The sequence below is a fragment of the Delphinus delphis genome, chromosome 4, assembly GCF_949987515.2.
Source record: "Delphinus delphis chromosome 4, mDelDel1.2, whole genome shotgun sequence".
NCBI classification, from domain to species: domain Eukaryota; kingdom Metazoa; phylum Chordata; class Mammalia; order Artiodactyla; family Delphinidae; genus Delphinus; species Delphinus delphis.
In genome coordinates, this window is record NC_082686.1 from 45,231,947 (window position 1) to 45,245,797 (window position 13,851).

The window sequence follows — 13,851 nt, forward strand, 5'->3', positions numbered from 1 at the left end:
GCTTGTTTTTTTTTTTGGAGGGGGAGAAGGTTTATGCTTTGTTTCCCCCATGTCCTGAGCTAGATCAAATGTAAAATATATGGGTACTAGTGGCTAAGTGAGCTGATTAAACGTTTTACAGAAATATAATAAAAATCTGTCTTATGGAACTTGTCAGCTCACTCTCTCTGAAATTACCAGGTCATTTTACATTGAGAATTAGGTAAATAAAATTTTGAGTCCAAGTATTCAAAGCTTTAATGGGGTGGCAAGTGGGTGGGGGGGAGACAAAAATAGAAAAGAGAATTGAATTTAAGTAACAAGAATGCTTACATCATAAAAACAAACAACCCGATTAATAAATGGACAGAGGAGCTAAATAGACATTTTTCTAAAGAAGGCATACAGATGGGCAATAGACACATGAAAAGATGCTCAACATCACTAATCGTCAAGGAAATGAAAATCAAACCCACAATGAGGTATCACCTCACACATGTCAGAATGGTTATTATCAAAGAGACAACAAAGAACAAGTGTTGGCAAGGACGTGGAGAAGAGGAAACCCTCATGCACTGTTGGCCGGAATGTAAATTGGTACAGCCACTTTGAAAAACAGTATGGAGGTTCCTCAAAAAAGTAAAAGTAGAACTACTATGCAATCCAACAATTCCAATTCTGGATATTTTCCTGAAGAAAACAAAAACACATATATGTATGCATATGGCTGATTCACTTTGTTGTACAGCAGAAACTAACACAACATTGTAAAGCAATTATCCGATAGAAAGAGGTACAAACTTCCAGTTATTAAATAAGTCATGGATATGTAATGTAAAGTACAGGGAACATAGTCAATAAAATTTTAAAAGCTTTGTATGGTGGCAGGTGGTAACTAGACTTGTCGTGGTGATCATTTTGTAATGTATAAAAATACATTGTACAATGTATTATATTGTACAATACAATGTAAAACATTGTACACCTGAAACTAACATAATATTGTGAGTCATTTATAGTTCAGTTAAAAAAAAGAATGACTACTTTAGTATGTCACTCCTCATTTCAAATATTCACAAGATGTTTGATTACTAGAATACCCTTGAACTAATTCAGTCTTTTATTTTGTTGCAGTACACTTCCCAGGAATTAAAACTTACATAGATCCAGATACATATGAAGACCCATCCCTAGCAGTCCATGAATTTGCAAAGGAGATCGATCCCTCAAGAATACGCATTGAGAGAGTCATTGGGGCAGGTAAACATAAAGTCTACACTTTTGAAGTTACGATTCCTTAATGGTTTTGTAACTGGTTTATCAACATACAATTTTAAATCTTAGCAGTTTTAGTCACTGAAAAATTTTTTAAAATGAGAAGTAAAATTATTTTGTATATATGATGTTATTGTTTTAAAAAGTATTGCAAGTGCCCAAATTCAGTTTCCAAACAATGAGAAAATCCATGAAAGTTATTTTTAACATCCTGTAGTCATCCTTTCAGTATTGAGACAAATTACAATGAAACTAGAGTGATTCAGGAATTTATTTTGGAAATGCAACTTCAGGAGTTTGTTATAGGTTATTACAGATTTACTTAAAACCCAACGTCTACAGACATACACTATAATTAGTATTCACAGTGATGACCTTGAGGTCCTGCAAGATCCAGCAGTGTTCTGAGACTCACTGAGTATAAAATTAGGTTCAATATAGTTTTATATCATTTTAATGCAAACTAATAATTTCCATATGTAGAATATTCAAATACTCAGAACACTATATTATTCAATTATTCTGGATAAATACAAATTTATTATGAACCAGCCCCCAAGAATTTCTTCTGTACATTACTTAGGGCACAGGCCAAGCCAATATAACAAAGAGACCCCAGAATATAAATGTGTTCCTCTTGCAAGTCCTTGACCCAAGGTGAGTAATCCATGCTGGCAGAGGAGCTCTCATGCAAAAGGTCTTGAAAGGACCCAAGTTCCTTCTACTCTTTGCTCTGCCCTCCCCTAGCATGTTATCCTCTGAATGGTCAAAGCTGGTCACCAGCACATCTACCTTTTGGTCTATGAGAAGGAAAAGGAAAGAGTTTGGGCTCTTTGCCTTTGCCTTTAGGACAATTAGCTTTGTCTTTAAGGCAATAACCTGAAATTGCAAACATGTCTATTCACATCTCAATGGTCCAAATGCAATCACGTGGATACACTTAAATGCAAGAGACTTTGGAAATATAATTTCTGACTGGGCAGCCATGCATGCAGCTAAAAAGGGGAGGGGAATGTGCTACTAAATAGAGAAGGAAGGCTGAATCCTGAAGGGGGTGCTGTCCTCCTCTAGATGCTGGATATCTGTGTAATCCTTTAGAGAGAGCAGAATATACCATTCCAGCTGGGTATCATGTCTTTGCAAACACCAGAAGGCTTTCTTCCTTTCAAAACTCTTCTTCACCAGAAAGACTGGCTACATAATTTACAGGGACCAGTACAAAATGAAAATGTAGAGTTCCTTGTTAAAAAGACTATTAAGAATTTCAAGACAGTGACAACAGAGCATTAAACAGCAGAGCACTTCTAAACTCAAGGTGCTGGGTGACTACACCCAAGAAGCTGACTATTTCACAGAGAGCTAGCACTACACTGAGAATTCCAGGAAATTTGGAGAGAGCCCTTCCTTATGTCATTTCACTCCTTATGCACCATGGATCATCTCATCTCCTCCATGGCCTATTTTCCCTCTGAAAGCTGACACTAGGGTCCTATACACTTAAATCTTGATGCTCACAGCCAAAGAGGTTGTCTTATCAGAAAGATTAAGAACCTGGAATGGAACCAGATTCTGTCTTCTCTTCTGATGAACATAAAGCACGTCAATAGGCATTAAAGGCATAATTGAAAAAGAGTGATTGCGTTATATCCATTAGTTTGGGGGTTCTTTTTCTTAAGACAGCAGAGGAATAGAAAAGAGAGGAGATTGAGTAATTCCATTGCACCCTATATTTGGCTTTCTTCCTCTGGCCCCTGAGAAAACAATGGTATGACCTTTCATACTGCATTGTTCCATACTCATGTAGGTACAGGAGAAGTATTTCTTGTTGTAGAGTTTTGTGCATATTTTAAACACCAATGACTGAAATCTGTTGAGAGAGAAAAATCAAGTGTCTGAGGTGTGCAAAGTGTCAACTGAAAAAAAACCAAAACTACACAATTTAAAAACTGCGAGTTGAGTTCATTCATTGTCTTACTGAGGACTGTTCCCTGGGAGACAGCCTCTCAGATAGCTCTGAGAAACTGTTCCAAAGAGGTAAAGGGGGATTTGGCAAGTGGGATACGTACAACCAAGCGCACATCTCACAACTCGGTAGAAGGTTGCAGCTAGTCATAGTCATGAGGAGGAACAGATATCTTAGTTAATGGTTTTAGTGCTTTTCTAAGTATGGGAAGATACAAGAATCCAGGTTCATAAAAATTTTCTCCAGAAAATATCTAACTAGCTGAAGACTTGTTCTGCCAGTTTTCCCAGAACACAGAGTGCCTTCATTCCTGATTTCTGCCCTGAACTCCTTTCAGGGTGTATTAAAGGTCAGTGGCTGCAGTGGCTAATAACTCAGTCCTTATAGAGCTGGATGGCTAGTGCTAGTGACATTCTTTAGTTAGCAAGACAAATAAATTCAGTTTATCTTTAGTGTTTGGGTTTTTTTAACGAAAATATAATTTTATCCTGAAAAAAAGTATGACAGATATTGCCAAAGCAAACCATAACGATTAAAGAGACTATTTTAATATCACGGCCTCCCTACTCTGTCTAAACTCTAGTATGTCATAATGGGATTCATTTTTTTTGGCAAAGACAGAAGATGTATAGGTGTATAGGATTAACATCAGTGTCCCTTTTATAATTATTCATCTTTGACTATTTCAGCTTTCAAACAATATGCTAAGTGATCATTTACTATCTTCAGAAAAATCATAAAAATAAAAATGCTTTATGAGAAAAAGCTATTGTAATATAACTTCCCTCTTTGTGCCCCTGGCCTGTTGTTACTTAACCCCATTAGGTCATGTTCCTAAAGCTCAGCAGCAGTGTGAAAAAAACATTGTTCAGTCAAACAAAGGAATTAATAGAGTTTTCTAACATCCATGACATTGTAAGGGAGGAAAAACTTTCCGCTACCCTTCTAGGGTCTTTTGGCTGGTCTGTTAATTAAATTGGCGTAAGACATTAACAGGAGGAAAAAATCTAATTATGTACTACAGGAGCCCCAAAAAGACAATGAGAGGCTCTCACTGACAGGCAGGCAACTGAAGCTTATATGCCATTTTGAGCTGAGAAGTGGGTGGGGTTTGGGGTTTCAGAAGGAAGGAAGACAAGTCATAGGTGGATAGGAAGAGCAAATGTTTGGTAAACAAATGTTTGCCAAGCCTTACAGAGACAATGGGGCACAGACGAATTTGATCTCAAGGCCCTGCCCCCTGCCCCCTGCAAGCTTAGGCACCCAGCTCTTAGTCTTTGTAATTATCTTTGATGTTAGCTCTCTTCCTGGACCAGATCCTCTATCTAAGTGGTTTTAGGCAGTTAAGAGGGTGGTATAAAGCTCTCCTTGCATCTGTTGGTCCTCGATTATCTACATTTCAAAATACTCCTCGTGCCAAAGTGGCACCTTCTGGGGCAGCCCGCCCTGAACCTCATCAACATAATTGCACAACTGTTTACTTGCCCAACTTTTTACTGTCAATACTTTCCTCTGGTTGCATCATATTCTTTACTTTTTCCCCACCCATTTGATTGTTTCTTCTCAAATTCCGTTTCTTTATCATCTGTGTGCATTAGATATTCCTGTTCCCCTTGGAAGTGTAAATTAAAGGACTTAAGGGGAAATGTGGATGCTGTACAGAGAGGGAGTGTTGTGGTGAAGATGGGAAAGAGAGGCAAGATATCAAGTCTTGATAATTGTCAGATGAAAGATATCAGGTCCCATTAAGGCACTGAGAGTAGCGATAGAGAAGGATGCTTAGATTCACAATTCATTGCTGAGGAAAAATCTGCAAGGCCTCCATGTTTTTTGGCAAAGAAATAGTCAAGAATGCTTTCCAGGTTTCCAGTTGGGAGAAATATAATATAATCATTATTTCTTAAATGTGTTATTAAAAAATGAACCCCAAAATAGTCACATTAAAAGAAAGAAAAGAGCATGGAAAATGATATCACACCTAACCTATGACATTTCTTAACGTGTCCACTGAAAAATGTTTATTAGATGACTAATATCTACTTATAAAAAGGTACTGAGCTAATTAGATTTTTCATATTAAGTCATTATGCTTATCAAAGGCCTATGTATTCAACCTGTCTTCCACAACCTTTGTCCTGGGATTTTCAACTTTATAACAATCCAAATATGTGACAAATCCTTGGAAAATTTAATTTATCCAATATCTAGGCTGTATGTATATTCTTAAATTATATATGCTATCTTTCGGTGTAAATTTTACTATTTTTTAAAATGTGTTTTCTAGGACTTTTTTCTTTTGTATATCGCTATTATGTTTAATAGTGGCAGTTTATCTTTCTTAGTTCATCAATACAGGCCAAAATTTCCATGAAAATGCACATTTCCCTTTAAATGAAGTGAGTAGCTCTGTTGCATAGGAGACGATAAAGATCATCTATCTCCTTTGACTTTTTGCATGATAAAATGAAATACTGTGGCCAGAGGAAAACAGAAACAGTAAAACAGAAATTCCCAGGCTAAGAGAGCCAAGTCAGATTAGGGTAGAATCATTATTTTACACATACTTTGAGAGATAATGAGAAAACTGGTAAACTAAATTTTAATCATGGGCTGAAAAAGGTCATTGGAAGGCTATTTCTTTTTCAGGGTAGTACTGAACCTAAACCATTCTATGAAAAACTTGCAGAGTATCTAAAATTTTGAAACATTATTCCACTGAAAAAAATCGTTCTTATGTCTCTTAAGCCCATAGGGCACCCTTCTTATATTTGACCTTCCCTTTTTCCCTAGTCTCAACGGAAATGCATAATATCTCCCCATCATTCATATTTCTGTCCCTTTATCTGTACAAAACTCATTACCACCTCCACTATCAGCCTTGTCTTCTCCTGGCTTACTGTCACCATTATTTTTTCTCTTCCTTGAAAAGTCAGGAACTTTTAGCTGTTGGTTTCTCAGCAATCATCTGCAGGTAAAAGAAAGTCAAAAGGACAACAAAAAGGATATAAAAAGTGAATGTCAAATCAGTGATTTATTCAGCCTAATATTTGATTCCCTTATTGCCTTTCCCGTTTGAGGTCATAGTTGCACATGATAATGTGCAAAGCAAAATGCTTGCTTTATGTACCTTTCTTAATTCCTCTGCCATCCCTCAGCCAACCTCTTCTCTGTAGTTTAGAATCTATTAATTTTAGTTATCTTAAACTTTCTCATCCCCTTTATTATTTTTGTTCCTCTTCTACAGCTATAGTATAATTTTTTGCAACATGACAATGAGAAACGTAGGCAGTATTCCAGATGCGGTTGCACAATTTACTTTTACAAAGAGTAACTTGAATTTATGGCTCATTTCCTCTATCTTTAGATGAGATGATCTTATCAGATACAAATTTTGTCCTTGTCTTTCAACTTAAAGGATTTATGGTAGAGGTCAGATTCATTTTCTTTTCTAGGAAACTCCTTTGTCCAACCAATAGACTGAAAGTAGGATCAACAACAGATTCTGGCAAGATCTTTGTGTTTTTTACTCAAGAATTCCATAGCTTTCTAAATCAAATGATGTAATGAAAGATGGGCTTTACCCTGTCGACAAAAAATTAAATCAGTCGATCTAACAAAGAAATGGAAAATTTTATTCGAGCCAAATTTGAGGATTTTAACCTGGGAAGAGCATCTCAGAAAGCTCTGAGAACTGTTCCACCTGATAGAAGTCAAAGCACAGGTATATAAGTTTTCTGAGACAGATGGCTGTAGATCAAATTACTTATTATTGAGAAATTTACATAATCCAGATCTAAGCATCATCATGGTGGGTCATGTGACCCTTACAAGATCAAGAAGTAATGTTATCTTTTAAGGAGCTGTCTTGTTGATGCTAGGTGAATGTTGCTGTTTATGGTTGAGCAGGTATTTCTGCCCATGAGGGAGGTCTGGACGATAATGCAGATACACAATGCACAGTGGTGGGAGAAAGGAGGCCAGAAGGCAGAGAAGAATTTTTGTCTAAATTTTTCTTGTTTTGCCATAAAATATGAATTTTATTTCACAGTCCATTCTCCCTGGACATTGTGATATGAATTAAAAACACAGAGACTGAAGGCACACCGATGCAGACTTGAATCACAGCTTTGCTACTAATTCACTCAGTGACCTGCAATTTACTGATCTTTCGGAAATTTGCTTTATCTATAAAATAGATTCATAATAATAATAGTTATTTTGCAGGATTCATGTAAGAGTTAGAGATGACACATATTGAGGACCTGTCATGCTATAGACACTCAGTAAAAAGGTGGGAACGACTATTAGGTTAAAAAGAGTTATAGCTTTTATATTCAGTTAATATGGATAGAAGAATGACACTCTGTGCCCAACTCTCAACATATATTATGGTGTAAGATATTAAAATATTGCATATTGATGAAAAATTCAAAAGCTAATGGCTTAGGTAACTGGAATGATACCTATGATTTTCAGTTCGTTGAAAATTAGTAATTAAAAATGAAGTTTCATTTTTGTCAGTACAGTAAGAACTATGCCCATCTCAACAAATGCTTTTCTTTTTTCTTTTTGTTCTTAATTAAAGAAACTCAAAACTTAATTTTTCCTACATCTTGTGAGATTATAATTATCATATATGTGTTTATTTTTTATTTAAACAAGCCATACAATGAAATGAGTTTAACAAAAGAAATTTATTTCAATATCTTAATGTAAAATCATTGTAAATAAGTCATCAATTTATTCCTGGCACATCTAAGAACTTTGGTTAATTTATCAATTTTAATAGACTTTAACTTTATTTTACTTACATTTCAACACTACCTCTTATTTTGGGGGGCCATTTAGTGTACATTTGCTATCTCACATATACATTTCTCAATCTTACAAGTTGCCTCATCATAGTAGTTGTTTGACAAATACTTGTTAAATAAATAAACAAATGAATAAATGAATGAATGACTGAAAGGATATAGAATTAGTTCCAAATAATTATTGTAAATGACTATGTCTATCTGGTTATCAACAAAAATCCTAATATGGAATTTAAAGTACAACACAATATAATATAAAATCGAATGCATATTATATACAAAGTATATAAAAATGAGACAAAAGACCAAATTTATAGAGGACAATTGTGAATTATAGTAGTTGAAATACTTTATATTAATAATTTACTTGATGAATTAGACCAAAATTATAGAACTTATTATATGCCTTTGCATTCACATAGTGAAATACAAAATCTTACAGAAAAGATTACACTGAGATTTTATTTTGTACTGCATTTGTATAACAGATGAGATAATTTTGAAAAATTTTTATAACTTACGAGGGACTGATTAATTTTCAAACTTTTTTCCCCTTTGGCTTTTTCTTCTAATTTGTATATTGTTAAAATATTTGATGAAATGAAGGAAACTTGGCACCTATTTTCAAAAAAGTACTCCAAGGAGATAGGGGAAGACTGGATACATCTTATATACAAAGAAAAAAATAAAATAATAATACATTCTTTTAAGGCTAAGAGCCAAAATAGAAAAAAGAAGACCCACACATCAACAGCAACAGTTTTTATCCCTTATCATAGTATATTAGTTATCTCTTGCTACATGACAAATTGCCCTAAAACTTAAAGCAAGAACATTTACTATCTCAGTTTTTATGGGTCAGGAATTCAGTCATGGCTTAGCTTCTGCAAGGTTGTTCATAAGGTTGCAATCAAGGTGTCAGCTAGGGCTGTGGTCTCATCTGAAGGCTCAAATAGTCAAGGATACACTTCGAACCTTATTTATGTGGCTTCTATCAAGGTACAGTTTGAGAGTTGTTGCAATGGAAGCCTTAATTCCTCATTGCCAGTTGGCTGGAGAACACTCTCAGATTCCTGCCACGTGGACCTCTCCAACATGGTAGCTTAGTTCATTAAACCCAGAAAGAGAGTCTGCTAGCAAGATGGAAATCACAATCTATTGTAACCTAATCATGGAAGTGACATCACATCACTTTGCCTTATTGCATTGGCTATAAATATGATACTAGGTCTAGGCCACAATGGGAATCGCACAAGGGCATGAATACCAGGATGCAGGGATCATTGCAGGCCATCTTTGAAGTCCACCTATCTCATATAGTAAACTTCCAAACTTGAAGTTCATTTGGAGTTTTAAGTTTAATATGAATGTATTAAAGATGGCAGACTCATTAAAAATACATTTGGGGGATAAGTTCATATAAAAATTGGATACAGTTGTAAATTTCTCTCTTGTAAAGAAGTAAAAGGTTGTTTATGTTCTACAATTATTTAATAGTGCTACACACTCAATAATGCTGCCTGAGAGACCATGTGCATTCTTACATTGGTGAACAAAAAGATGTGAATTATATGATTATATGATTTGCTTATGCCACACTGTAGTTCTTCTAGCATAAGGTAATTAGTTGATTGTTCCCATAGTGATACTTGTGTTCTCAGTCTAATTGTCTGTGTATTTAACTAAAGGCTTTTGTCTTTGTAGCCTGTCCAGGTTATTTATTGCTATGTTACAACCCATCCTCAAACTAAATGGCTTCAAATAATAATTGTTTCATTTATTCATGATTCTATGGGTGAACAGTCTGGGCTGGGCTCAGGTGGAGCTGGGGGTTTTGTCTTTTGGTCTCACGTGAGGTCACTCCCATAATGGTGGCTCAACTGAACATTGTTGTTGTCAGGTGGTTTGTCTAGGGGGTTCTAAGCAGGGAGGATTCATCTCTGTTCCATATGGCTTCACCTCCACCCACAGGCTAGACATCTCAAGGTAGTGTTTCAAGCAGATGAGAAAAAGAGTTGTAAGACCTCTTTAGACCTCAGCTCTGAACTCCTACAACCTAATTCTGACACTATATCTTGGTCAAAGTGAGTCACAAGGCCAGCCCAAACGTAACAAAGTGAAGAAACAGATTCTACCTCTTGATGAGAAGAGCAACAAAGTCACATTGTGAAGGGGCATGCATACAGAGTTGGGAGGAATTTGTAGTCATGTTTTACAATCCACCATATAGCTGATGGTATAAAAAATATCATTATTTTTCAAGCCTAGTTTGAATAACATATTACGAGTTTATTTACTATTTTGTCTCCAAGACCATTTTTGCTTTGCACTCCTAATGAATGATATTCATGTTTTCCTTATTTAGCAACTATGAGTAGGTACCATGAGGTTTACTAAAATGAATAAAAAAGGAACTCAGGCTCAAGAGGGAAGCTAAGGAAAGTCTAGTATATAAGGTAGAAAGGACAAATATAGAGAAGCAGCATCTTAAGTGAGCAAAAGATACATATAAACCACTACTGAAATTCAAAGAATCTGGAGATAACTGCAAACTAGTCAATCAGATCGCATAAGGGAGATGGCATTTGAAAGAGAAGGAATGCCAAAATGAAGAAAATGCAGTTTAGACAGGGGGAGAGAGAAGTGATAGAATAAGAGGCGTGGAGATTGTGAAGAGCAATTTTGGGCAATTTCAAGAGATTTTAGAGGTGGGTGACACTTGCTCTTTATTATACCTAATTTCTCTTCAAAGCCTAGGATTTTCCTTTTTCTTGAAGCAAATACAACTCTAGTCCTGCTTCTTAGCTATTAGTAATGGTTAGTGCCTTTTCAGTTTTAGTTTTTAATGACTTAGAAAGTGTAAAATGATTAAAGAAAAGAGGAATGTTTTTTGCTTTTATCGGGCAACTAATAAAAAGAAAATGACTTTCTATTTCATAATTGTTGTGAGAAGCAGATGAGACAAAGTAGAGTCTAATTAACCATCCACCCTTTATCAGAACACTGCCAGTGAAAATGTTCACTACCTCACCAGGAAGTCTATTCCCTTCCTTAGGAGCAGTTCCAATAAATCGAGAATCTTTGTGAGTAACAGTATGCTTCCTTATAGCCCTGTATATAATCTTAAAACACTACACACTGGTACTGGTTCTGCAAAATTGAACTTATACAAAGTAAACCTAAGCCTTCTTCCGCACTACTCCATGACCCTTCAAATATTTGAAGACATGTGAACCTCATAAATCTTTCCTTTCTTGCCTAAATTGTCTAAACCTTTCAAACATTTCCATCTGACATGCTTTCTGGATACTTCATCATTCTGATCACCTTCCTCTGGAGAACTAGAGTTTTTCTCTAAATCTTTTCAGAATTGAGCTCAATATTCCAAATATTTTCTAATCAATGCAGAAACCAGGGTAGCACCATTCCTTCTAGGCCTCAATTAATGCAGCCTGAGTTTGCATTTGCTTTTTGAAGAGTTGCCACACACTGATGGCATAGGGAAAGTTTACTACCAGCTTATCCCCAGTGATCTTTCTCAAATGAGTTGCTTTTAAGCCAGGCCTATTTCTATACTTGTTCAATTGACTTTATGATGCTGGGCTATATTTTATTTATATGGCCACAGTGTATATCTATATAAACCATATATATTGTCTATCTATCCAAACTTACATGTTTTCTCATAGTCCCACTTTATAAATATTCCTATTAAATTTCATCAAGTTTATACAGGTGAATTTTCCTAAACTATCCAGGTCGTTCTCCATCTCAATTAGATTAGGCAGTACAATTATCGTCCTTTCCAGTGTCATTCCTGAGTTTTTCTGCCTTACAATTTAGCTGTGTGTCTTTATAATAACTAAGCTCAGAGCTCCCTGTGCTGCAGTTATTTAGTACACTTTCTAATTTTTTTCTTTTTTAGGATAATTGTGTTTGCATTGTTGGAATTCTTTATTTTATAGATATCTATCCTTCACTCTTTATAGAATCTCTGAACATGAATTTGTACTCAATCTGTAGACAATTTTTTAAACTGCCACCCTGAAGTTTAACATCTACAATTATGGACAAGGCTTTTTTCCTAGGCTGTTAGGTATCTTAAAATTAAAATGATCAGTTTCTCCCAAGTTCACACTTCAAAGGGCTTTATTCAGAACTAAATCAAAGTAACAGTTCCTGATAACTTTTTGAAAGATGGAAACAGCAGCAAGGCAGGAATTTATGATCATTTTTAGCCCCTCATTTATTGCTTTCATGGTGGAATAAATAAACACAGGATAGGAAGGTGTGTTATGTAAGGATTGTTTAGAACTTGAAGCATATGGGCTTTCCATGTAGTCTAATGAAGTTCTTTATTTAAATGGAAACCTCTGATACTCTGTTCCTGCCAGAATCTATCATGTTTTCCTCCTTTGCTTCATCCTATCAGGAAAGGTAGTCTCTCTTTGATATTAATAATAAGCAAGAGTTACTGAAGTTTATAAGCTTGAGACAGGTTTTATTTGTCATCTCTTTCACTCCTCACAATGCTAAAAATCACAAGAATTACATATGCCCATTTTGCAAACAAGGAAATTAAGACTTAGAGAGATTAAATTATTTGGTCAAAATGAACCAGCTTATACATAATAAAGCCATATTCAGCGACAGAGTACTCTGGTTTCAAGCCCATGCTCTTATTAACCACTACTTTATTACAGATAACTTTTTTTTTTTACCATCTTTATTGGAGTATAGTTGCTTTACAATGGTGTGTTAGTTTCTGCTTTATAACAAAGTGAATCAGCTATACATATACCTATATCGCCATATCTCCTCCCTCTTGCATCTCCCTCCCACCCTCCTTATCCCACCTCTCTAGGTGGTCACAAAGCACCCAGATGATCTCCCTGTGCTATGCAGCTGCTTCCCACTAGCTATCAGTTTTACATTTAGTAGTGTATATATTTCCATACCACGCTCTCACTTGGTCCCAGCTTACCCTTCCCCCTCCCCCTGTCCTCAAGTCCATTCTCTACATCTGTGTCTTTATTCCTGTCCTGCCCCTAGGTTCTTCAGAACAATTTTTTTTTCTTTTTCTTAGACTCCATATAATGTGTTAGTATACGGCATTTGTTTTTCTTTTTCTGACTTACTTCACTCTGTATGACAGATTCTATGTCCATCCACCTCACTACAAATAACTCAATTTTGTTTCTTTTTATGGCTGAGTAGTATTCCATTGAATATATGCACCACATCTTTATCCATTCACCTGTCAATGGACATGTAGGTTGCTTCCATGTCCTGGCTATTGTAAATAGAGCTGCAGTGAACATTGTGGTTCATGACTCTTCGAATTACAGTTTTCTTAGAGTATATGCCCACTAGCAGGATTGCTGGGTCATATGGTAGTTCTATTTTTAGTTTTTTAAGGAACCTCCATACTGTTCTCCATACTGGCTGTATCAATTTACATTCCCACCAACAGTGCAAGAGGGTTCCGTTTTCTCCACACCCTCTCCAGCATTTATTGTTTGTAGATTTTTTTGAAGAGGGCCATTCTGACTGGTGTGAGGTGATACCTCATTGCAGTTTTGATTTGCATTTCTCTAATGATTAGTGATGTTGAGCATCCTTTCATGTATTTGTTGGCAATCTGTATATCTTCTTTGGAGAAATGTCTATTTAGGTCTTCTTCCCATTTTTGGATTGGGTTGTTTGTTTTTTGATATTGAGCTGCATGAGCTGCTTGTAAGTTTTGGAGTTTAATCCTTTGTCAGTTGCTTCATTTGCAAATGTTTTCTCCCATTCTGAGGGTTGTCTTTTTGTCTTGTT

The 13,851-nt window shown here is 35.7% G+C and overlaps 1 protein-coding gene across 2 annotated transcripts in view; it reads left to right on the plus strand.

The window, feature by feature from the left end:
- The window catches only part of EPHA6 (EPH receptor A6), an 867,569-nt gene that overhangs the window by 590,410 nt on the left and 263,308 nt on the right, over window positions 1-13,851 (plus strand). For both annotated transcript variants that reach the window (XM_060010502.1, XM_060010503.1), the window contains one exon: window positions 1,114-1,239. In XM_060010502.1, the coding sequence (XP_059866485.1) occupies window positions 1,114-1,239 (126 nt within the window). The remainder of the gene's footprint in view (window positions 1-1,113; window positions 1,240-13,851) is intronic.